At 43.3% G+C, this 25,278-nt stretch overlaps 3 protein-coding genes across 3 annotated transcripts; 1 reads left to right on the top strand and 2 right to left on the bottom strand.

The window, feature by feature from the left end:
* The first annotated feature begins 36 nt into the window (after positions 1-36).
* On the top strand, positions 37-20,398 carry LOC146967523 (interferon a3-like). The gene is made up of 5 exons (XM_085760990.1): positions 37-168; positions 322-414; positions 540-689; positions 20,146-20,220; positions 20,306-20,398. Exons 1-5 carry the CDS (start codon positions 37-39, stop codon positions 20,396-20,398), a joined length of 543 nt encoding a protein of 180 aa, XP_085617116.1.
* LOC146967525 (interferon a3-like) lies at positions 2,201-3,797 on the bottom strand. Its single transcript, XM_085762139.1, has 6 exons — positions 3,666-3,797; positions 3,450-3,521; positions 3,180-3,329; positions 2,972-3,046; positions 2,724-2,826; positions 2,201-2,268 (listed from the first exon to the last, which is right to left on the bottom strand). The coding sequence occupies exons 1-6, from the start codon at positions 3,795-3,797 to the stop codon at positions 2,201-2,203; spliced, it is 600 nt and encodes a 199-aa protein (XP_085618265.1).
* Positions 13,379-14,391, bottom strand: LOC146967524 (interferon a3-like). Its single transcript, XM_085760988.1, has 5 exons — positions 14,260-14,391; positions 14,042-14,134; positions 13,770-13,919; positions 13,573-13,653; positions 13,379-13,471 (listed from the first exon to the last, which is right to left on the bottom strand). Exons 1-5 carry the CDS (start codon positions 14,389-14,391, stop codon positions 13,379-13,381), a joined length of 549 nt encoding a protein of 182 aa, XP_085617114.1.
* Positions 20,399-25,278: the final 4,880 nt, after the last annotated feature.

Below are 25,278 nucleotides of genomic sequence, written 5' to 3'. Positions count from 1 at the left end.
CTCAGAGGAGACTTGTCATCTTTAGTCTTTGTGAAGATGTTGAGCAGGATCTTGTTTGTTTGCCTGTTTGTGGCTCAGCTCAGTGGAGGCTCGTCGCTGAGCTGCAGCTGGATGCACAACAAGTTCAGAGAGCACAGTGAAGAACATCTGAAGCTGCTGGACAACATGGTGAGTCCACTGCTCTGAGAGCTGCTCTGTTCAGACTCTGTGGACCAGGGTGTGTGTGTGTGTGTGTGTGTGTGTGTGTGTGTGTGTGTGTGTGTGTGTGTGTGTGTGTGTGTGTACCTCAACTCATAATGTGTCTTTGTGTGTGTGATGCAGGTTAATAACTCCACTAACACCACTGGGGACGCTGGAGTGGATGACGTTTTGCCTTTCCCTCAGAGTCTGTACGACCAGGCGTCCAAAGCATCAGTAAGTTTCCTCTCTTTTAAAGGTTTTCAAAATAAAAGCCTGTGTTATTACATCTGCTCTGAGTCACAAATACATCCCTAATCTGATTACTCTTCTTCTTCTCCTCCTCCTCCTTCTTCCTCCAGGCTGAGGATAAAGTTGGTTTCACGGTGCAGGTTCTGGACGAGGTGGCCGCTGTGTTTGAAGAGGACTACAGCAATGCATCATGGGAGGAGAAGACAGTGAAGGACTTTGTGGGCGTTGTGACGCAGCAGGCTGACGGCCTTCGCTCCTCTGTGAGTGTCTCAGAGTGGATCTATCTATCTATCTATCGATCGATCTATCTATCGATCTATCGATCTATCTATCTATCTATCTATCTATCTATCTATCTATCTATCTATCTATCTATCTATCTATCTATCTATCTATCTATCTATCTATCTATCTATCTATCTATCTATCTGGTGGGAGCAGATCAGCTGATTTCATCTCTGCTCAACTAAAGAACATCCGTCACCGTCACCGTCACCGGCTCATTTATTAACTTATCTATTTATTCTATTTAAGTATAGATTAATCTGTTTATTTATTTGGTCGCCGGTCTATTTATCAAGTAACTGATTGAACATGTATATTTATATATGGTAACTTACACTGAAAAAAATTGAATATTTATTTTTTATATTTATATTTTTGTATGTTTTTTTTTATTTATTATTATTTATTTTATTTATTCTGACATTGTTTCAAGCAAATATAAAAATGTATATGGTTTTATTTCTTTAAACTCTTACTTCTACAAGTAAGTGCAGCAGTCAGATATTTTAACCACAAATAGCGGCTGTCTATTGTTGTTGTTGTTGTTGTTGTTTTTTAATCTTCTGGAGGTGTATATTTTCTTATATTTATTTATTTATCCTTGCCTATATTAATATCAATTTAAATCACTTGCTTTGAGCAGCCTACTCTGTTGTATGAAGTATCCAATCATGTTGATAAGTTTTGTGCAATGGTATGGAAATGTTTGTATTGTTTGTTAAGTGGATGTTTGTGTTTTTATTGCGTGGCAAAGCAGTTTCCCCTTGGGGATCAATAAAGTTTTCTAATCTACAATGTGAAATATTCTGTGTTGCCTATGTTTAGTGATGCAATACTACCTTGATTCAACAGAGGGAGCAACAGCACATTTATTACACATCATCTGTTTTCCTTTCCCTTGTTGACCTAATCAGTATTGATGACCAAATCTGTGCCTTTCTGGTGTTGGAAAGTACATTTACTTACCGCTTCTTTAACTTATTTTTCATTTCTATTACTTCACTGACCAATTGGCTACTAGACCTCAGGATGACACCCAGAAAACATGTGGAATCTCAGAATAAAAGCCCTTTGAACTTCCATATTTCACTGTATTCTATGTACATTAGGATTCATATTTCTTAAAAACTACCCGTTATTACTCAACAATTCCACTTCAGACTGATAGTACTAGACCCCAGGATGACACCCAGAAAATATCAAGTCAATCTGATGTCGCATTTTAGAATAAAAGCCCTCTGAACCTCCATATTTCACTGTATTGTATGTACAGTAGGATTGTCTTTTTTTCTTCTTTTTTTTTAAACTACTCGTTATTACTCAACCATTCCACTTCAGACTGATACAATACTTTTAGAACAGATACAGCTGTGAAATACAGCCTGAGTTGCTTTTGAAATTATGGGGGTAAGAGGTACCAGGATTTGCCAGTCAGCCCTAGAGAAAAAACTCTAGGAAGCCACCCCTGGAGAGTTAGGGTCACTGGTCACTTGGCTTTGCTTGCCAGCCAGGAAGCCCTGGGTTGCTCTCTGGAGAGTTGGGCGCCAGCCAGCCCTGGAGGGAATAGTGGATATCCATAACCATTAGTTTCTCAGAAAAGAGAGGTTGTTTTTTTGGAAAAGAGGTGAATATTCCTTCTGCGTACGCAGCAAATATAGTAAAAGATTATGCAAGTTCATCTGTTTGTTTCCAGAGCTAATCCAGGTTTATATCTTGTGAAAGAATAAACACTATTGGATCCATTTGCTGGAAGATTTTTTTTTTTTTTTGACCAAAGTGAATAAATAAATATTGTATAAAAATATATTTCATTTTTTTTTCAATCCAAATTTCAATTTTTTAATAAAAGACAAAGCAATAAATAAATAAATAAATAGATAAATAAACAGATGAATAACTAGTTAAATAAAATAAATAATCATGTAACACATTAATAAATAGATACTATAAAAAACATATTCATTTTTTTTTCAATGCAAATTTTAGAAAATAAAAAAAGCAGATGTAACTAAATGTGTTTTGGTTGAGCAGAGATGAAATCAGCTGGTCTGCTCTGATCAGATGGTTTCTGACTTCCTGTCTGATCAGCTCCCAGGATTCAGCGCTGTGGCCCTGCACACACAAGAATATTATCATTATTACCATAGATAGATAGATAGATAGATAGATAGATAGATAGATAGATAGATAGATAGATAGATAGATAGATAGATAGATAGATAGATAGATAGATAGATAGATAGATAGATAGACTTACTCTTCTTGCGAGGAGGTGGCGAGTGAGTCTCTTGAACGACATGTGCAGCTTCTTGTTCCTCCTGTGTCTCCCAGTCTGAAGAAAAAAACAAAACATAAAATCATCTTTAAAAAAAAAAAATCTGTGTTGTTGTAATTACACTGTCGCCGTGGAGACAGATGTTCATTAATTAGAGAAACAGGCTGGTGATCCACTCTGAGACACTCACACAGGAGCGAAGGCCGTCAGCCTGCTGCGTCACAACGCCCACAAAGTCCTTCACTGTCTTCTCCTCCCATGATGCATTGCTGTAGTCCTCTTCAAACACAACGGCCACCTCGTCCAGAACCTGCACCGTGAAACCAACTTTATCCTCAGCCTGGAGGAAGAAGGAGGAGGAGAAGAGTAATCAGATTACGACAGGGAAACTTTCACTATAATAGTAATAATAAAACTAAAGGCTTTTATTTTGAAAACCATTAAAAGAGAAGAAACTTACTGATGCTGTGAACACCTGGCTGTACAGGTCATAAGGGAAGGACACAGCGTCGTTCACTTCGATGTGCTCACCCTGCACACACACACAAAGACAAACACACACATCATGAGTTGAGGTGAACACACACACACACACACACACACACACACACACACACACACACACACCCTGGTCCACAGAGTCTGAACAGAGCAGCTCTCAGAGCAGTGGACTCACCACGTTGTCCAGCAGCTTCAGATGTTCTTCACTGTGCTCTCTGAACTTGTTGTGCATCCAGCTGCAGCTCAGCGACGAGCCTCCACTGAGCTGAGCCACAAACAGGCAAACAAACAAGATCCTGCTCAACATCTTCACAAAGACTAAAGATGACAAGTCTCCTCTGAGTGTGTAGAGTCAGTCCAGATGTGTCCAGCTGCTGTGATGAGATGGAGCTGAGCTGCTGCTCATTTATAAGACTCACCTGTTTCATTTTTCAGACCTGCCGGTAAAATTCACATTTGTTCATCAGATTGATATTTGCATCACTGCTACAGGTTTAACAACAAAAAGTGAATCATCATTATTATTGTCTGATTTAAATCTGTTACTTGTTTTGTATTTTTAAAGAGTTTAATGTGTTTATTTAGTTTTATTGCATTTTTTATTACTATAGTCAGTGGTTTCATTATGTGTGTGTGTCCAAAGCTGTGAAACAGGTTACATCAGTGTGTCATACACCAAACTCTCCTCCAGGGGAAAGTGAAAATGAAAGTGTGTGTGGCCTGAACTAGAACTATACGTGATGGTGACGCTGCTCTGCGCTCACGTCACGTCACGTCACAACCACAGGAGGAACAACCACAAACTAGTGAATGAAGAGAAGAACCTCGTTGTGTTTCATCATTTCATTCTCTGTCATGAAGTCATTGCTGTAAATAGTATTTTAACACGTGTTGTGTTGTTCCTGCAGGAGAGGGAGGAAAGAATCAGACTGTTTATAATTTTTCTGTCTATCGTTTATATGCAAATTTAATTGTGTTGTAAATTATCATAACTTAATGTGCTTAACAGACATAAAAGGAGCAGAAATGAAGGAACAACAGGAAACTGTATTGGGGAAAAAAAATGTACAGTATAAGACAAAGGAGAATAGAGTAGTTATTAGTAACATAACTTTCTGTTTAAAGCCACAGTTTGAGTCAGAGCCAGTAAACTAGAGTTGCAAATTTCAGACAAGAACAAGCTGATTTTTTCCCTTAAAAGTTGCAGAAATATTCCTGTTAATCCCCTAATATCCTTTATCTAACAGATCTGTTTAATAATGAACATTCATTTGTATGTTTTCATGCAGTATTTCAGCTTTTGTTTTATGTATAAACTGCATTTTATCATCATGAGAAACATTTTTCACCAAGTGTCTTTTTTATATTTGAGGAAAATTAATTTCATTTAATTTGTCTTAAAAAAAAGGAAAACTATCTGGCTATAATTTCCTTTTCCCTCATCCTCATCTTATCTTGGCTGTGATATTGTTTTATTCTTTTATTGTGGGAAAACTTTTTCTTCAGGTCACTGATCAAACCTGAAATGTGAAGCACTGACCATGAGCTGCTTGTTGTGGTTGTTTGACCATTGTGAAAGCCACCGGTGTGTGCAGGTTTTCCCAAGCAGGAATGTGAAACAGGTGAGTCTTATAAATGAGCAGCAGCTCAGCTCCATCTCATCACAGCAGCTGGACACATCTGGACTGACTCTACACACTCAGAGGAGACTTGTCATCTTTAATCTTTGTGAAGATGTTGAGCAGGATCTTGTTTGTTTGCCTGTTTGTGGCTCAGCTCAGTGGAGGCTCGTCGCTGAGCTGCAGCTGGATGCACAACAAGTTCAGAGAGCACAGTGAAGAACATCTGAAGCTGCTGGACAACGTGGTGAGTCCACTGCTCTGAGAGCTGCTCTGTTCAAACTCTGTGGACCAGTGTGTGTGTGTGTGTGTGTGTGTGTGTGTGTGTGTGTTCACCTCAACTCATGATGTGTGTGTGTGTGATGCAGGTTAACACTAGAACCGCCAACATTCCATGTACTCCTAGAACCGCCAAGAGGTCATTTTGACCTCCATTCATTCTAATAGTTAGAGCAATTTAGCAGGATACTCTGACCATCTGTGAAAAAAATTATTACCAATAGCTTTCTTTACCATTGTGTTCCTGTAGGTGTCTAGTAACAGCTCTCAATTTATTTATTTCCAAATCCATTCCTTTCTAGAATGCGCTTCAACTGGGAGCAGCAAAGTCTGGTAGCTCTGAGTTTCTTACTCTGTTTTTGTTGTATTTTATCATATTTTTTCAATTACTGATGGATATTTCTTCTGTGAAGAGAAGGGTTTTCTCAAGTGAAGAGCTTTTTTCGTTGAAGTGGAGAAAATCTGGGGTGTATCACACTATTCCGGCTGAGTTGAAGAGGCGTTTTCGTGGTTGCCGTGCTGGTGCAGGTTTAAAGGCAAGGAAGTGGAGATACAAGCCCATTCTGCCGTCTGTCATCATGGGGAATGTCAACTCTCTGACCAACAAGAGTGATGAGCTGGAGATATTGGTGAAGACTCAGAAAGTTTACCGTGAGTGCAGCCTGATGTGTTTTACTGAGACCTGGTTGAATCAAAACATCACTGACTCCATTGTGGATGTACCTGGCTTCACTCTCATACGGTCAGACAGAGATGCTAAGGCAAGTGGCAAGAAAAAAGGAGGAGGTCTGGCCTTATTTGTGAACCAGAGATGGTGTAATCCTGCACATATTACTGTCAAAGAGAAGATGTGTTGTCCAGATATTGAATTATTGGCTGTTGGAATGCGGCCATATTATGTACCAAGAGAATTCAGTCATATCATAACAATACTTGTGTACATCCCTCCCAAGGCAACAGCTGATGTTCCATGTGAAATACTGCATGAAATGGTTGCTAGGATACAGACAAAACATCCTGAGGCACTTATTATAATATCAGGTGACTTCAACCATGTTATCCTCTCCTCCCACCTGACTGGATTCACACAGTTTGTTAAATGTGCTACCAGAAAAAACAAAACCCTTGACTTGCTGTATGCCAATGTAAAAGAAGCTTACAGAGCCACTGCCTTGCCACCACTGGGCAGGTCAGATCACAACCTGGTTTGTCTGCAGACCTGTTACCTGCAACTACACTCACAGTAAGGAAGTGGACACCTGAGGCTACTGAGGCTCTGAGGGACTGCTTTGAGTCTACAGACTGGAATGTTCTGCTACACTCGCAGACACCTAACAACACATCCACTGACATTGATGGGATGGCAGAGTGTGTCACTGACTATATAAACTTCTGCAGGGATGTGGTGTTGCCGGTCAGAACAGTTTGTTGCTTCACTAACAATAAACCGTGGATCACAAGTGACATCAAAAGCTTCCTAAATAAGAAGAAGGAGGCTTTTAAGATTGGTGACTCAGTCTTGATTAAGACGGCACAGCAGGAACTGAAAGTGAGACTAAGGCAAGCAAAGAGAGACTACAAGAAAAAGCTGGAGAGCAAACTACAAAATAATAACATCAGGGAGGTCTGGAGAGGAATGAGGACAATCACTGGATACAAGGAGAGAAATAGGCAGCCTGAGGGAGATGTTGACCTGGCAAATGAGTTTAACCAGTTTTACAACAGGTTTAACATAGCCTCTTCTCCCTCACCATCACCACTTGGCGGTCCTGCTTCATCTGGCGGTCCTGTTTCCGGCGGTCCTGCTCCTCCTGGCGGTCCTGCTCCATCCGGCGGTCCTGCTTCCGGCGGTCCTGCTCCTCCTGGCGGTCCTGCTCCATCAGGCGGTCCTGCTCCATCCGGCGGTCCTGCTTCCGGCGGTCCTGCTCCTCCTGGCGGTCCTGCTTCCGGCGGTCCTGCTCCTCCTGGCGGTCCTGCTCTACCTGGCGGTCCTGCTCCTCCTGGCGGTCCGGCTTCCGGCGGTCCTGCTCCTCCTGGCGGTCCTGCTCTACCTGGCGGTCCTGCTCCTCCTGGCGGTCCTGCTTCCGGCGGTCCTGCTCCTCCTGGCGGTCCTGCTCTACCTGGCGGTCCTGCTCCTCCTGGCGGTCCTGCTTCCGGCGGTCCTGCTCCTCCTGGCGGTCCTGCTTCCGGCGGTCCTGCTCCTCCTGGCGGTCCTGCTCCTCCTGGCGGTCCTGCTCTACCTGGTGGTTCTGCTCCTCCTGGCGGTCCTGCTCTACCTGGTGGTTCTGCTCCTCCTGGCGGTCCTGCTCCTCCTGGCGGTCCTGCTCCTCCTGGCGGTCCTGCTCTACCTGGCGGTACTGCTCCTCCTGGCGGTCCTGCTCTACCTGGTGGTTCTGCTCCTCCTGGCGGTCCTGCTCCTCCTGGCGGTCCTGCTCTACCTGGTGGTTCTGCTCCTCCTGGCGGTCCTGCTCCTCCTGGCGGTCCTGCTCTACCTGGTGGTTCTGCTCCTCCTGGCGGTCCTGCTCCTCCTGGCGGTCCTGCTCTACCTGGCGGTACTGCTCCTCCTGGCAGTCCTGCTCTACCTGGTGGTTCTGCTCCTCCTGGCGGTCCTGCTCCTCCTGGCGGTCCTGCTCTACCTGGTGGTTCTGCTCCTCCTGGCGGTCCTGCTCCTCCTGGCGGTCCTGCTCTACCTGGCGGTACTGCTCCTCCTGGCGGTACTGCTCCTCCTGGCGGTACTGCTCCTCCTGGCGGTATTGCTCCTCCTGGCGGTCCTGCTCTACCTGGTGGTTCTGCTCTACCTGGCGGTACTGCTCCTCCTGGCGGTCCTGCTCTACCTGGTGGTTCTGCTCCTCCTGGCGGTCCTGCTCCTCCTGGCGGTCCTGCTCTACCTGGCGGTACTGCTCCTCCTGGCGGTCCTGCTCTACCTGGTGGTTCTGCTCTACCTGGTGGTTCTGCTCTACCTGGCGGTCCTGCTCCTCCTGGCGGTCCTGCTTCCGGCGGTCCTGCTCCTCCTGGCGGTCCTGCTCTACCTGGTGGTTCTGCTCCTCCTGGCGGTCCTGCTCTACCTGGTGGTTCTGCCCCTCCTGGCGGTCCTGCTTCCGGCGGTCCTGCTCCTCCTGGCGGTCCTGCTCTACCTGGCGGTCCTGCTCCTCCTGGCGGTCCTGCTCTACCTGGTGGTTCTGCTCTACCTGGCGGTACTGCTCCTCCTGGCGGTCCTGCTCTACCTGGTGGTTCTGCTCCTCCTGGCGGTCCTGCTCCTCCTGGCGGTCCTGCTCTACCTGGCGGTACTGCTCCTCCTGGCGGTCCTGCTCTACCTGGTGGTTCTGCTCTACCTGGTGGTTCTGCTCTACCTGGCGGTCCTGCTCCTCCTGGCGGTCCTGCTTCCGGCGGTCCTGCTCCTCCTGGCGGTCCTGCTCTACCTGGTGGTTCTGCTCCTCCTGGCGGTCCTGCTCTACCTGGTGGTTCTGCCCCTCCTGGCGGTCCTGCTTCCGGCGGTCCTGCTCCTCCTGGCGGTCCTGCTCTACCTGGCGGTCCTGCTCCTCCTGGCGGTCCTGCTTCCGGCGGTCCTGCTCCTCCTGGCGGTCCTGCTTCCGGCGGTCCTGCTCCTCCTGGCGGTCCTGCTCTGCCTGGTGGTTCTGCTCCTCCTGGCGGTCCTGCTCTACCTGGTGGTTCTGCTCCTCCTGGCGGTCCTGCTCCTCCTGGCGGTCCTGCTCCACCTGGCGGTACTGCTCCTCCTGGCGGTCCTGCTCTACCTGGTGGTTCTGCTCCTCCTGGCGGTCCTGCTCCTCCTGGCGGTCCTGCCCTACCTGGTGGTTCTGCTCCTCCTGGCGGTCCTGCTCCTCCTGGCGGTCCTGCTCTACCTGGCGGTACTGCTCCTCCTGGCGGTACTGCTCCTCCCGGCGGTCCTACTCCACCTGGCGGTACTGCTCCTCCTGGCGGTCCTACTCCTCCTGGCGGTCCTGCTCTACCTGGCGGTACTGCTCCTCCTGGCGGTACTGCTCCTCCTGGCGGTCCTACTCCACCTGGCGGTACTGCTCCTCCTGGCGGTCCTACTCCTCCTGGCGGTCCTGCTCTACCTGGCGGTACTGCTCCTCCTGGCGGTCCTGCTCTACCTGGTGGTTCTGCTCCTCCTGGCGGTCCTGCTCCTCCTGGCGGTCCTACTCCACCTGGCGGTACTGCTCCTCCTGGCGGTCCTACTCCTCCTGGCGGTCCTGCTCTACCTGGCGGTCCTGCTCCTCCTGGCGGTCCTGCTCCATCCGGTGGTCCTGCTTCCAGCGGTCCTGCTCCATCCGGTGGTCCTGCTCCAGCCAGCGGTCCTGCTCCACCTGGCAGTCCTGCTTCCGGCGGTCCTGCTCCTCCTGTCGGTCCTGCTCCATCCGGCTGTCCTGCTTCCGGTGGTCCTGCTCCTCCTGGTGGTCCTGCTCCACCTGGCGGTCCTGCTCCATATGGCGGTGACACTCTACTCTCCCTGGAGGAAGTGTCGGCAGAACTGAGGAGACTGCGTCCTGGCAAGTCGGCTGGCCCTGATGGTGTTTCAGCTAGACTCCTTAAGGACTGTGCTGCCCAGCTGGCTGTGCCTCTCCGTACCATCTTCAACCTGAGCCTGCAGTCATGTAGGATCCCTCTTCTCTGGAAGACCTCGTGCCTGGTGCCGGTTCCCAAAGTGGCGAGGCCAGCAGGAATCAGTGACTACAGACCAGTAGCCCTGACTTCTCATATTATGAAGACTCTGGAGAGACTACTACTTCGCCACCTTCGACCTCAAGTACAGCATTCTGTGGACCCCTTGCAGTTTGCATACCGGGAGAACATTGGGGTGGACGATGCAATCATCTACATGTTGCATCGGATTTACTCTTACCTGGATGAACCTGGGCGATATGTGAGACTGCTGTTTCTAGACTTTTCCAGTGCCTTTGACACAATTCAACCTAGTATTCTGAGAGGCAAGCTGGAGAAGATGGGTGTAGATCCAACCATCATCTTGTGGGTCTATGACTATCTTACAGAGCGGCCACAGTATGTGAGGCTGGGGAATTGCATGTCAGACACAGTGGTGAGCAGTGTAGGAGTACCACAAGGTACTGTGCTCTCACCTTACCTCTTCACACTTTTCACTGCAGATTTCACATCCACATCTGAATCTTGCCATGTGCAGAAGTACTCTGACGACACGGCCATAGTGGCATGTGTGAAGAAGGGACAGGAAGATGAATACAGGGACCTGGTGGGGGCGTTCACAGTCTGGTGCAACAAGAACAACTTGTTGCTTAATACATCAAAGACCAAAGAAATGATTATTGACTTTGGCAGGTCCAAAAGATCCTTACGGCCTGTGACTGTGGATGGGGTGGACAAGTACAAGTACAAGTACCTTGGAGTACACCTTGATGACAGGCTGGACTGGTCCGTACACACAAATTATGTGTACAAAAAGACACAAAGCATAATTTACTAGATAAAAGCGTGTGCTAGCAGAAGGAAAAACTATTATTATGTCAAAAGGTAACTATCATACCTTAAAATCGTGTTTGTTCTCCAAAAATATTTGCCATGATGCAATGCTCCCTCTCAATCCTTCCAGAGGGCATCATGACCATAGAAACCACACTCATGTACTGGGTATCATGCATGTGCACAGTTGGTGTCATCACTCTTCTGAAGTATGACTGGTCTGGTCTGACTGAAAATGACGGAAAGATGATCTGCCTATTGTTGCTCTACTTGTGTGATATCATCCTCACTATTAACACCTGTGTTCATCCTCGGTATGTACTGTATATATTTTTGATGTTATGATGGATGAGATTGCCTATTTGTATATGACCTGTTTGTATTGTATTGTTGTGTATAGATACTGCCTTTCTGTAAGTGAATCACTGAAGGTACACCTGTACTCAAATTTGCTGTAAAGCTGCTGAATGCACTTAAATATATGTGTTTTATCCATTTCTATGGTACTCCCCAGCCATTGATGTTTGATTGTTAAATATGTTTTCACCTTGTTCAATTACTTATGTAAATTGATTGAGTACCATTTCCTTTAAAAATCCCTTGACTTCCTGGTCTCAGCATGAGCCTGAAGAAGCCACAAGCATAACGCGTTGCTCTGAAATAAACTAAAGATCCTCATAACGCAGTCTAGTGTGCGGTATGTTCCCACTATTCGTGTTTTTTTTTTTCTAACTAGTGTACTCTTCTGAAGTATTTTGTATTTCTTTCTTCTTTTTTATTTTCATTTTATTTATTTATTTATTTTTAGAATGGAATCTTTAGATTTAGAATAGGCTAGAATCTGTTCAACAATGACTTTTACTATATCCTGAGGGGGTCTGTATCTCTTTCTCTGGCACTAAGCAGCTTTGAGGAGCATGGTAGGAACCCTGCTCTCACTTTACTTTCACTTTCACTTTTGCGAGTCACAACAAGGAGGGAGCAGGCAAAACGGCACCTTAGCAATGGATTATGTTTGTGTTTTCACTTTGAAATGATCCACTGGAAACAGAAACTTAGTTTTGATGTCTTCTGTTAATTTTAATGCAGGATATTTACAGGGCTTCACGCTAGTGTTCATGGGAAATGGAGTCTTCCTTCAGGCAAAACACTACCGCTTTGGTCCACAGGCGCCGCCAAACTCAACCAAAACTGAAAGTTCTTTAGTACTGCTTTACAGTAACACAAAAATTGAATGTTTGTGCTGCTAACTCCATCGGCTGACAAGAAGTTAGCCAAAACGACCGGATCGCTTACTTCTGCTTTAAGTACAAATCAGATCAATCATTGAAGTGAACCACGCTGCTGCAGTGTCCTTCCCTTATGACCTGTGCAGTCAGGTGTTCACAGCCGTATGTTTCTTCTCTTTTAATTCTCTTTTATTGTTTTGAAATTTTCGACAAAGTCCTGGAATTTTGTTGTCTTGCCAACTGCAGCTTTAACAAGGGAAATTAAAAACAATGATAGAAAAAATAAGTGTGCTTTTGCTCCCTCTGATGAATCACGGTAGTATTGCAGCATTTCACATTGTAGAAGTAGGTGAAGAGTTTAAAGAAATAACACATTTTTAAGTTTTCTTTAATATTATTACTTTTTATTGTCTGTAACAATGTCATAATAGATAAAATATATAAATAAATGAAACATTTCAGTACAAATTGTAGAGTAGGTATAAGAGTTTAAAGAGATAAAACCATACACATTTTTTATATTTTCTTGAAGATTATTTATTTTTATTTTCTGTAACAATATCAGAATAAATCAAATAAAAAACATATTATAGTAAAAAAATATATATATAAATATAAGAATATAAATATTCAAATTTTTTCAGTGCAAATCGAAAAACATAAGTTAGGGCACATAAATTATGTTCAATCAGTTACTTAAAGCAGAAGTAAGTGATATATTTGTGTTAATATAAGTCTTAAATAGTTATATCATCCGACAGCAATCACTTACATAGAGTGTTTGGACTGAAACACGGGTCTGTCAGTCACTCTGCTCTGCTCTGAGCCGAAGAGAAAACATTTATCGTATCCTACAGTTTTTATCCAATGAGGAGAGAGAACGGCATGCAGGGCTGTGTGTGCAGCCAAGGGACGCCGTGAATGTGGCGACGTAGGGACGAGGACTGTTATGGTGCGTTCAAGGAAACTCGTATTTTTCCGACCGTGAAGTCGTACCAATTCGATCTGGTACGAGTTCACCGGTCGGAAGTTACGAGTGGCCGTTATAGTGACTTTCACTGGTAAAACAGGTCGGAAAAACACGAGTGGGTTGGCTGGAACGCTACAAAGTCGTAAGTTGTGACTTGAAGCTGTAATTTACGATTTCAAAAGCCTGCCTGGAACGCAGCATTAGCGAAAACGACCGGACCACTTACTTCTGCTTTAATACATATACAGGCAACCAAATAAATAAATAAACAGTTTAATTTATAGTTACATAGAATAGATAAGTTAATAAATGAGCCGATGACGGTGACGGACGTTCTTTAGTTGAGCAGAGATGAAATCAGCTGATCTGCTCCCACCAGATGGTTTTTGACTTCCTGTCTGATCAGCTCCCAGGATTCAGCGCTGTGGCCCTGCACACACAAGAATATTATCATTATTACCATAGATAGATAGATAGATAGATAGATAGATAGATAGATAGATAGATAGATAGATAGATAGACAGACTTACAGCTCCTTCTAGGTGGTGTGTGAGTCTCTTGAAGGACATGTGCAGCTTCTTGTTCTTCTTCTTGTGGCTGTGTCTCCCAGTCTAAATGAATAACAGGGAATAGAAATATATATTTATAAGTTTATGTTCATCTAAATTAGTCGTAATTGCACCATCAATTATTGATCATTCATTCATTGATCCACTCTGACACTCACACAGGAGCGAAGGCCGTCGGCCTGCTGCGTCACAACGCCCACAAAGTCCTTCACTGTCTTCTCCTCCCATGATGCATTGCTGTAGTCCTCTTCAAACACAGCGGCCACCTCGTCCAGAACCTGCACCGTGAAACCAACTTTATCCTCAGCCTGGAGGAAGAAGGAGGAGGAGGAGAAGAAGAGTAATCAGATTAGGGATGTATTTGTGACTCAGAGCAGATGTAATAACACAGGCTTTTATTTTGAAAACCTTTAAAAGAGAGGAAACTTACTGATGCTTTGGACGCCTGGTCGTACAGACTCTGAGGGAAAGGCAAAACGTCATCCACTCCAGCGTCCCCAGTGGTGTTAGTGGAGTTATTAACCTGCATCACACACACAAAGACAAACACACACATCATTAGTTGAGGTGAACACACACACACACACACACACACACACACTGGTCCACAGAGTCTGAACAGAGCAGCTCTCAGAGCAGTGGACTCACCATGTTGTCCAGCAGCTTCAGATGTTCTTCACTGTGCTCTCTGAACTTGTTCTGCATCCAGCTGCAGCTCAGCGACGAGCCTCCACTGAGCTGAGCCACAAACAGGCAAACAAACAAGATCCTGCTCAACATCTTCACAAAGATTAACCCTCAGATCCTGTTAAAAATCACTAACGTTGTCCTGATAGGGACAAAAAATGTACCATTTTTCAAACACACACCACGTCAAAGTAAAAATAGGTATTACAATTTTTTTTTTGTTGCTTAGGGTTAGTTGTCTTCTAATGAATGATGTGTAATTTCATCAATATTTTTTATAATTTAACCCTTTCATGGCCTGTTTTAGTGAGGGACCGCTAATATTCGTCATAAAAATGTTGAAAAACTGCAATAAAATAAATATTTTAAAAATAATTTTATTTACTCCAACTATTATGAGAACAGTCATATGTCTGCCTTTGAACAGGGCCAACATTGATTTGTTTGCTTAAAGTTTGCTGGAGCTTTTTTTTTCATTTTACCGTTTTACTGTTTTGTGACATGTCGGCTAAAAGGCATGATCACGTGACTTTCTGTGTAAAAAAAACATGATATCATAATACACACATGGCTAGAGGAGAGTTAAAAGACCATCATACTTTTTACTGGACCTCAATCGACCAAGGGAAAGTGGTATAATCTGATATTTTAGATCGGAGTTTTGAAAAAAGCGTCAAATCATCCAGCCCTCTCCCTCACGTATTTTACCCGGGCGGCGATGCACCATTCCTGGGGAGCGCTCTGGCAGGGCCCCCTCTCTGGTTCTCCGGGCCTGGAGCTTCTGGGACTGGTTCTGGTTTTACAGCTGCTGCTTGCAGATGATGATAATATTTCAGCTCCAGTCAAGTCCCACTGCACCAGGACATACACACGGACCCCCCCACACACGAATGCACGCGCATCATCGGGCACGCGCGTCCACGTATTCTATTATTGCAGCGCAAACTTTGGACTAAGAAAATTAGAAAAAAATGGATCAGCTGGGCAAATTTTGATAAAAAGTTAAATCTGGTGAAAATCAGAGACCAAATCACTTCCTGCATCATCAGGCGGATGTAATCCCTCAGCTCGATCCCCCCAGCACGGACCAGCTGCAGCTGGGGGGGCGGTGAGTCCCCCGGGGCAGCGCGAGTAGCTTCACCCCGGCAGCAGACTCACACGGCGGGGCCGGCCGGAGAGAATGCCCCGGACTTCGGAGCCGCGTCCTCGCGGTAATATGAAGTGATATTTCAAAAATCACCCATAAACCTATACTTTGACTTCCCCTGATGTGAATTAAACCATGAAAATATAAAAAATATTTTTCTAGGACAACATAACCCCCAGGTGAAAACGTGTGGGTTTTTGCGATTTTCAATGGATATGGGGACATTTTTTGTCCATATCAGGAGAAGAGGTGCCAACGCGATAAACAGAGAACTATAAGGTTCAGACAGGAGATCTTTTAGGAGCATGGTGGACCTTGCAAAAGCCACCTCTCTGCAACCTACGAACACTCTAGCATGATCACAGCCAAAATGACAGCCAAATGAAAAATCAGATGGTACAAAAAATGTGCCAACAGGATCTGAGGGTTAAAGATGACAAGTCTCCTCTGAGGGTGTAGAGTCAGTCCAGATGTGTCCAGCTGCTGTGATGAGATGGAGCTGAGCTGCTGCTCATTTATAAGACTCACCTGTTTCATTTTTCATACCTGCCGGCCTGGGGAAACCTGCACACACACCTGTGGCTTTCACAATGGTCAAACAACCACAACAAGCAGCTCATGGTCAGTGCTTCACATTTCAGGTTTGATCAGTGACCTAAAGAAAAAGTTTTCCCACAATAAAAGAATAAAACAATAAAACAATATCACAGCCAAGATAAGATGAGGATGAGGGAAAAGGAAATTATAGCCAGATAGTTTTCCTTTTTTTAAGCCAAATTAAATGAAATCAATTTTCCTCAAATATAAAAAAGACACTTGGTGAAAAATGTTTCTCATGATGATAAAATGCAGTTTATACATAAAACAAAAGCTGAAATACTGCATGAAAACATACAAATTAATGTTCATTATTAAACAGATCTGTTAGATAAAGGATATTTGGGGATTAACAGGAATATTTCTGCAACTTTTAAGGGAAAAAATCTGCTTGTTCTTGTCTGAAATTTGCAACACTGCACCAGTTTTAATGGTGATTATTATAATATTTATTTATTTATTGAGCAGAAATGAGAGAAAAAGGAGAAATGTAGCCAGTTTTTTTGAGGCCACATGAAAAAATATCTCCTGAAATCAACTGTGAACATAGAACATAGAAATAAAAAATATTCTTGTTTATGTCTGAATCGTTAAACTATTGCATCACTGATCAGATTAGATAAGAGTCACTGCTCCTTGTCCAGTAGGAGCCGTAAAGGGGAAGTTCCTGTGAGGAGAGAAAACAAAAGTGAACTCTGAAGACATTTCATCTTGTTCTCTGCAGAACGTGAGAAAACATATTGTGGCTGATGATGCATCGTTGCTTAGACTCTTATTTTGGTAACTTTATTTATTTATTGAATTAAACTACATACATGAGATAAATACTGGTGTGTATGTGACATGAATGCAGTCAATAAATGTTCTTTTGTCCTGTGAACTGCAAACACAGTTAAAATGAATGGAGACAAACAGAAAAGATAAATCGTAAGATAACACATAACTAATGTAATGTTTTAAATTAAAAGACGTTTGAAGAGAAGATTGTTTTGTTTGAAGTTGTGCAGAGGTGAAGGTCTCCACTGTGTTGCAAGAAATAAAATTTAAATGACAAATAATTTATGTTTTAATTTTGTTGATCTCTTTACATATTCTTTATTTTATTATGGTTTTTTTTTCATTTCCTGCTGCTTTTAATGTAAAAACTCTACACTACAACTACAACTACATTGTATTGAAATAAAGATTGAATGAATAAACTGTGTTTCCTAAATGCAGAAGTGCTAAATCAGTCTTTACAGATGAACTGTGACAAACACTTTACTTCCCCTCAGTCTTTCTCTAGTTTACTGGCTCTGACTCAAACTGTGGCTTTAAACAGAAAGTTATGTTACTAATAACTACTCTATTCTCCTTTGTCTTGTACATTTTTTCCAATACAGTTTCCTTATTGTTCCTTCATTTCTGCTCCTTTTATGTCTGTTAAGCACATTAAGTGACCTCTGTGTTATGATAATTTACAACACAATTAAATTTCCATATAAACAATAGACAGAAAAATTATAAACAGTCTGGTTCTTGCCTCCCTCTCCTGCAGGAACAACACAACACGTGTTAAAATACTATTTACAGTAATGACTTCATGACAGAGAATGAAATGATGAAACACAACGAGGCTCTTCTCTTCATTCACTAGTTTGTGGTTGTTCCTCCTGTGGTTGTGACGTGACGTGACGTGAGCGCAGAGCAGCGTCACCGTCACTCACTTTCATTTTCATGTAAATAACTTATGTTGGGAAAAAATCTGGTCTCTTCCTCAAAAATTTTTTGTGGTTAATAAGGTGAAAGAAGTGTCATTTAAAATTATTAATAGATGTTACCCAGTTAAATCCTTCTTTATCAAATTCAAAATTGTTGACCTAGATCTGAAGTGTGCCTTTTGTGACTCCCATACTGAGACTGTTATTCATCTGTTTTGGAAATGTGAATATACCCGCAAACTGTGGCAAGATATTTGTAGATTCATTTTAGATAATATCTGCTGTGATTTTGAGCTCCTCTGGCAAAATGTCCTTTTTGGATTTATAAAGAGTGACACTCCAGCTGAAAAAGAATATTTTTTAATTAATCTCATTTTAATTCTTGCAAAGTTTTATATCCACAAGTGTAAATTTGCCAAAGTAAAACCCATTTTTTGTGTTTTTATGAAAGAACTGGAGGTGTATTTCAAGTCAGTTTCCTCTGCTAATAACAAGAAAGCTATCAAAACTATAAATCTGTGCTCCCACTTTAATATCTTTAATTCAATTTAATTTCCATTGCTCATATCCCCTGGTGTGTCTTACTTTTTTTCTTCTCCTTTTTATTTTATTTTATTTTTTTTTGTTTTACTATTATTTATTTCTATTTATGTATGTTTTTATTTTATTGTCACGTCTATTTGTTATCCAAGTGTTATTAATATGATGCTCATATGGTTTTATGCATTGTTTATGTATTTTGTAAAGCAAAAATAAAGTTGTTAAAAAAAAAAAACTCATTTCATTTTCACTTTCCCCCTGGCGGAGAGTTTAGTGTATGACACACTGATGTAACCTGTTTCACAGCTTTGAACATAATGAAACCACTGACTATAGTACTGTAATAAAAAATGCAATTAAATAAACTAAATAAACACATTAAACTCTTTAAAAATACAAAACAAGTAACAGATTTAAATCAGACAATAATAATAATGATGATTCACTTTTTGTTGTTAAACCTGTAGCAGTGATGCAAATATCAATCTGATGAACAAATGTGAATTTTACTTCAATTGCAAAAATATTGAAACAGAATTAAATACACTCATCTGGTTTTCTGAATCACTGATCAAACCTGAAATGTGAAGCACTGACCATGAGCTGCTTGTTGTGGTTGTTTGACCTTTGTGAAAGCCACAGGTGTGTGTGCAGGTTTCCCCAGGCCGGCAGGTATGAAAAATGAAACAGGTGAGTCTTATAAATGAGCAGCAGCTCAGCTCCATCTCATCACAGCAGCTGGACACATCTGGACTGACTCTACACTCAGAGGAGACTTGTCATCTTTAATCTTTGTGAAGATGTTGAGCAGGATCTTGTTTGTTTGCCTGTTTGTGGCTCAGCTCAGTGGAGGCTCGTCGCTGAGCTGCAGCTGGATGCAGAACAAGTTCAGAGAGCACAGTGAAGAACATCTGAAGCTGCTGGACAACATGGTGAGTCCACTGCTCTGAGAGCTGCTCTGTTCAGACTCTGTGGACCAGGGTGTGTGTGTGTGTGTGTGTGTGTGTGTGTGTGTGTGTGTGTGTGTGTGTGTGTGTGTGTGTTCACCTCAACTCATGATGTGTGTGTTTGTCTTTGCGTGTGTGATGCAGGGTGAGCACATCGAAGTGAACGACGCTGTGTCCTTCCCTTATGACCTGTACAGCCAGGTGTTCACAGCATCAGTAAGTTTCTTCTCTTTTAATGGTTTTCAAAATAAAAGCCTTTAGTTCAGGGGTGTCAAACATGCGGCCCGTGGGCCAAAACCGGCCCGGCAGAGGGTTCAATCCGGCCCTCAGGATGAATTTGCCAACTGTGAAAATTACATAGAAGACATACGGAGGCATGAAATTGCACATTTAATCAAGAAATGTCAAGTTGGTTCGTAAAAGAATAGTTCATTAACTGTAAACATCTTAATAATGCACTAAAACAAAGGGAACAATTCAATGTTCTTTTTATTTATATGGTATCATGCTATTATTTTACTAGTCCGGCCCACTTGAGATCAGATTGCGCTGTTTGTTGCCCCTGAACTAAAATGAGTTTGACACCCCTGCTTTAGTTTTATTATTACTATTATGTGAATGTGTCCCTGTAGTAATCTGATTACTCTTCTCCTCCTCCTTCTTCCTCCAGGCTGAGGATAAAGTTGTTTGAAGAGGACTACAGCAATGCATCATGGGAGGAGAAGACAGTGAAGGACTTTGTGGGCGTTGTGATGCAGCAGGCTGACGGCCTTCGCTCCTGTGTGAGTGTCTCAGAGTGGATCACCAGCCTGTTTCTCTAATTAATGAACATCTGTCTCCACGGCGACAGTGTCATTACAACAACACAGATTTTTTTTTTTTTAAACATGATTTTATGTTTTGTTTTTTTCTTCAGACTGGGAGACACAGGAGGAACAAGAAGCTGCACATGTCGTTCAAGAGACTCACTCGCCACCTCCTCGCAAGAAGAGTAAGTCTATCTATCTATCTATCTATCTATCTATCTATCTATCTATCTATCTATGGTAATAATGATAATATTCCTGTGTGTGCAGGGCCACAGCGCTGAATCCTGGGAGCTGATCAGACAGGAAGTCAGAAACCATCTGATCAGAGCAGACCAGCTGATTTCATCTCTGCTCAACTAAAACACATTTAGTTACATCTGCTTTTTTTATTTTCTAAAATTTGCATTGAAAAAAAAATGAATATGTTTTTTATAGTATCTATTTATTAATGTGTTACATGATTATTTATTTTATTTAACTAGTTATTCATCTGTTTATTTATCTATTTATTTATTTATTTATTGCTTTGTCTTTTATTTAAAAAATGAAATTTGGATTGGAAAAAAAATGAAATATATTTTTATACAATATTTATTTATTCACTTTGGTCAATAAAAAAAAATAATCTTCCAGCAAATGTGTATTGTTTTATCTCACACACTGTGTATAATTTTGGGTTCAACTTGATCAACTTGAAAACACAAGTTCTTCTGCTTCCACAAAATATGTGTAACACCCGTCTCATGTACCTATGGGGCGGGGCCTGGGTTAAACTTATGATATTCCCCTTTTTGTTATGCTTAATAAATAAAATAAGAATTGAGTAGGCTAAATGAAAACCACACACAATAGCACTTTAAATGTAAATACTTTTTTAGTTAGAGGATTTTTTAGTTCAAAATAGAAAAATAAAAAATATGAAATAATCACTTGGGTTCAGTGACAATAAAATTAATGTTCAACAGAAATGATACCCGTTTTGATCACTTTAAATACTGGCAATAGCCTACTGGTTATTCACACCAAATATCATGAAACATAAAGCGAGCGAATAATGCAATGAACCCACACACACACACACCACAGTCCACAACAGTCTGGGAAAAGCTACCCCAAAACCCCGTTGCAGGCCTGTTTCGTTGCTCGTGTGCGTTGAGGCCCAAAACACACTGGCCGCTTCGCTCTCTGAAAGCAAAATAAAAGGCACGTGCAAATCAACAGTTACTCACGGCTCCCACAACAGTCCATGCGCTCCCGACAGTCCGTGAGGAAACGGGGGATGAGGGGGGAATGGCGGCTCGCCGGCAGGCGCAGCCGAAACTCACAGTCCGCTCGTTAACGATTCCGTCCGACAGCTCTCGTCCACACCGGAGGGCGCAGATCCTCTCGACAGGGCACAAACGTCTGTGTTATCCGGTAACAGTCCGTTCACCCAGAGGCGGTCCTGGCTAGTTTTACGCCCTGGGCGGAACCATCCCTTGGTGCCCCCCCCCCGCCCAAAAAAAAAAAAACCCCACCAACGAACAAACACAAGAATATATAATCAGTGTTTGGGGGGGGTGGGGGGGGGGGGGGGGGGGGGGGGGGGGGGGGGGGGGGGGGGGGGGGGGGGTTTCTTTTAAAATGTATTCCCCTACAGATTACTGATTACATGTCCCAAAATCTGTAATCTGTAATGCATTTCGATTATTCAAGTAAAGTAATACTAATAGTACTTTCTGGATTACTTTTAGCGTATTTCAAAATCACCTGCCTGAGCGCCTTTAACACTGAATTTGATCTTAAACATGATCTTATAGGCTACCGTGGTTCCTTTAAAGCAGAAGTAAGTGATATATTTGTGTTAATATAAGTCTTAAATAGTTATATCTTCCGACAGCAATCACTTACATAGAGTGTTTGGACTGAAACACGGGTCTGTCAGTCACTCTGCTCTGCTCTGAGCCGAAGAGAAAACATTTATCGTATCCTACAGTTTTTATCCAATGAGGAGAGAGAACGGCATGCAGGGCTGTGTGTGCAGCCAAGGGACGCCGTGAATGTGGTGTCGTAGGGACGAGGACTGTTATGGTGCGTTCAAGGAAACTCGTATTTTTCCGACCGTGAAGTCGTACCAGTTCGATCTGGTACGAGTTCACCGGTCGGAAGTTACGAGTGGCCGTTATAGTGACTTTCACCGGTAAAACAGGTCGGAAAAACACGAGTGGGTTGCCTGGAACGCTACAAAGTCGTAAGTTGTGACTTGAAGCTGTAATTTACGATTTCAAAAGCCTGCCTGGAACGCAGCATTAGCGAAAACGACCGGACCACTTACTTCTGCTTTAAATTAAATCATCAATAAATGTGTTGTCAAACCACAGTTAATTGTTATTGATCATCCAGCCATTTTTAAATGATTTTTTAAAATAGCCAATCACATAAAATTATAGGCTTAGGCTATATTAAAACTGAGCAGCTTGACTACCTCTGAACCTCTAAAAAATACACAATTTAAAATAGTTTTTGTTTGTGAGTGTAGGGCCAGCAACATGATATTTTGAATATAAAGTAGGCTAATGACAGGAACCACTGTTCCATCTGTAGGCTAAACTAAAAAATGTGCATAAACTCACGTCTCTGCTGAAGTCGGTGTGGTTTTGGAAACAGCGTGACGTTGCTGTTAAACCATGCTCATTAAACATCACGACAGTCCAGGATCCTTTTTAACACATGATCCTGTCGCAGTTCATTCATGTTGTTTACCAGAGACCGGACATTGAAGAGGAAGAAGAGGAATATTGCTGGGCATCCCATAGCAACATTACCAAAATGAAGCCAACTTCAGGGCGAGGAGTTTAGCGCTTAACCCTCCTTTCTTTCCCCGCATGAGAGCCCTCTGAGCCGGCGGAGCATCCGACGTGAGACCTCAGCAGTCGTAAGTTGATCCCCCTCCGCCCCCCTCTCCCTTGTCTCTCCTGACACACACACACAACCTGTAGTAGACCCAGTATATGTAGTAGGCCTATGACTCTCAGCAGCAAGTTGACGTGACATAGGGGCGCCCCAGCGACCACTCCACTGACTAACTTGACGGCGAGTTTTGTTTTGTCTTTTTTTTTTTTGGAGAGCGCTCGTGCGCCCTCACAAAGATTGCGCCCTGGGCGGTCGCCCACATTGCCCATAGCTAAAACCGGCCCTGCGTCCACCTTAAAACAAGAACTTTCAGCCTCTAAAAAAGTCTCAAAACTTCGACGCGGTTGGGTTAAAGCAGATATCAGTGGAATGTTTTTGTTAATATAAGTCCTAAATAGTCCTATTTTCCGTCAGCAATCACTTACATGAAGTATTTCAGCCTAAACACGAGTCTCTCCGTCACTCTGCTCTGCTGTAACCCGAGGAGAAAATTTTCCTTGTGGGATACAAGTGTTATCCAATGAGGAGAGAGAACGGCATGAAGGGCTGTGTGTGCAGCCAAGGGATGCGCGTGAATGTGGTGACGTAGCACGAGGACCAATTGATGCCTGACAAGGGCGGGGGCTGCTAACTCATGGTGCGTTCAAGGAAACTCGTACTTTGTGTTTTTCCTTCCTGTGAAGTCATACCAGTTCGATCTGGTACGAGTTCACGGGTCGGAAGTTACGAGTGGCCGTTATAGGGAACTTTCACAGACAACAGGACGGTAAAAACACGAGCTACGGGTTACCTGGAACGCTACCAAGTCGTAGTTGTGACTTGAAGCTGTAACTTACGGTTTCAAAAGCCTGCCTTGAACACAGTCTTCTGCCCTAACCATGTGTTGGAATGAGAGCATGGTGTAGACAGTGAGCTTAACAATTTTCCAGTAAAAACACGAAGATGGGAATCCAGCGTTAGGTATTTTTATGGAAGTCCTTTTGTAAAACTGCATACAAACAGAAACACAGAATCAATGTACAGTATGTACAGCATCAAATTATACAGATGAAATTACACACGCATGTATGCTAATAGTCTTCATCTAAGAATATTCAACATCTCCATGGTAAGTATTTTAAGAGAGTTAACTGGTTGGTGATTATATGCTAATGAATAATCTACATAACAAACAGTAACACGTATAACTGTGTAAATGTACTTACAGATTGTGCCTGATCGTGTCAAAAGAAAGAGGGTGGATGTAGATGTGATTACAACTCTCCACTGCTAACTTCAAAATGGCTGCCCTGCTAAATCTTGAGTGGTTTTAACTACCTCCACCACTAGGGGGCACTGCACACTGCATTCTAATGTAATTACTGGGGGCAGAATACTCCCCGCCTGGCATCTATGAGATGGCAACCCAACAAACCAACAGGAATAACAACAAACATCATCAAAGGGTAGGTCTCAGTGTCTTATTCTCTATGTAGTGTCCTTGGAAACCAGGAGAATGACCTCTGACACTGGTCTCAGAAATAGTCTCTGTTCACCTTTCCGGATGATCTTCACCTCAATCTTTCTGACAAACCCGTCTTCACCAGCAAAGGCCCTAGTAACCAGCCCAACCGGCCAGTCGTTCCTCTTTACTTGGGCATCTTTCAAAAGAACAACATCGCCTTCTTGTAGGTTAGGCCTCTTGGTTCTCCATATACGGCGTCCTTGAAGCCCACTTATGTACTCTTTTTTCCACCGATCCCAGAATATGTTAGCCAGGCTCTGGACCCGCCGCCACTGACTTCTCATCAGGTCACTGCTGTCGAATTGGCCGGGTGGTACAGGAGGAGTGCCAACCTTCTGGGTGAGGAGCATGGCTGGGGTGAGTATGACAGGTTGATCTGGATCTGTGGAGACTGAAGTGAGTGGCCTCGCATTCACAATTGCAGTGACTTCAGCCATGAAAGTTACCAGAACTTCGTGTGTAAGCCTGGCATGGCCGTGTTCCAGGAGCATAGCATCCAGGATGCGGCGTGCGACACCAATCATTCTTTCCCAGATCCCACCCATATGTGAACCATGTGGGGGATTGAACTTCCACTGGCACCCTTGGTCTGTGAGGTAACTGTCGATTTTCGTGTTGTGGCAACCCTTCTTGTCGATCTGAAGCTCCCTGCAGGCACTCACAAAGTTGGTACCACAATCAGATCTGAACTGTTTCACAGGGCCTCTGATGGCAAAGAAGCGCCTGAGAGAATTGATGAAGCATGATGTATCCATGGATTCCAGCACCTCAATGTGGATCGCCCGCGTACTCATGCAAGTAAAGATGACTGCCATCTCTTCGCATTGGCTTGACCACCTCGAGT

The sequence above is a fragment of the Trachurus japonicus genome, chromosome 19, assembly GCF_045865225.1.
Source record: "Trachurus japonicus isolate A0001 chromosome 19, Traja_1.0".
Taxonomy (NCBI): domain Eukaryota; kingdom Metazoa; phylum Chordata; class Actinopteri; order Carangiformes; family Carangidae; genus Trachurus; species Trachurus japonicus.
Note: the sequence above shows the minus strand (reverse complement) of the source record. Positions and strands in the feature narration are given on the sequence as shown.

What these genes read in the sequence shown, in the direction of transcription:
- LOC146967523 (XM_085760990.1), top strand. Translation starts at nt 37, where the DNA reads ATGTTGAGCAGGATCTTGTTTGTTTGCCTGTTTGTGGCTCAGCTCAGT. An exon ending in TGAAGCTGCTGGACAACATG is followed by an intron (nt 169 to 321) that starts GTGAGTCCACTG and finishes TGTGTGATGCAG; the next exon opens with GTTAATAACTCCACTAACAC. An exon ending in CTGACGGCCTTCGCTCCTCT is followed by an intron (nt 690 to 20,145) that starts GTGAGTGTCTCA and finishes TTTTTTCTTCAG; the next exon opens with ACTGGGAGACACAGGAGGAA.
- LOC146967525 (XM_085762139.1), bottom strand. Translation starts at nt 3,797, where the DNA reads ATGTTGAGCAGGATCTTGTTTGTTTGCCTGTTTGTGGCTCAGCTCAGT. An exon ending in GCCAGGTGTTCACAGCATCA is followed by an intron (nt 3,330 to 3,449) that starts GTAAGTTTCTTC and finishes TTCTTCCTCCAG; the next exon opens with GCTGAGGATAAAGTTGGTTT. An exon ending in GCCACCTCCTCGCAAGAAGA is followed by an intron (nt 2,827 to 2,971) that starts GTAAGTCTATCT and finishes TTGTGTGTGCAG; the next exon opens with GGCCACAGCGCTGAATCCTG.
- LOC146967524 (XM_085760988.1), bottom strand. Translation starts at nt 14,391, where the DNA reads ATGTTGAGCAGGATCTTGTTTGTTTGCCTGTTTGTGGCTCAGCTCAGT. An exon ending in TGAAGCTGCTGGACAACATG is followed by an intron (nt 14,135 to 14,259) that starts GTGAGTCCACTG and finishes TGTGTGATGCAG; the next exon opens with GTTAATAACTCCACTAACAC. An exon ending in ACCAGGCGTCCAAAGCATCA is followed by an intron (nt 13,920 to 14,041) that starts GTAAGTTTCCTC and finishes TTCTTCCTCCAG; the next exon opens with GCTGAGGATAAAGTTGGTTT.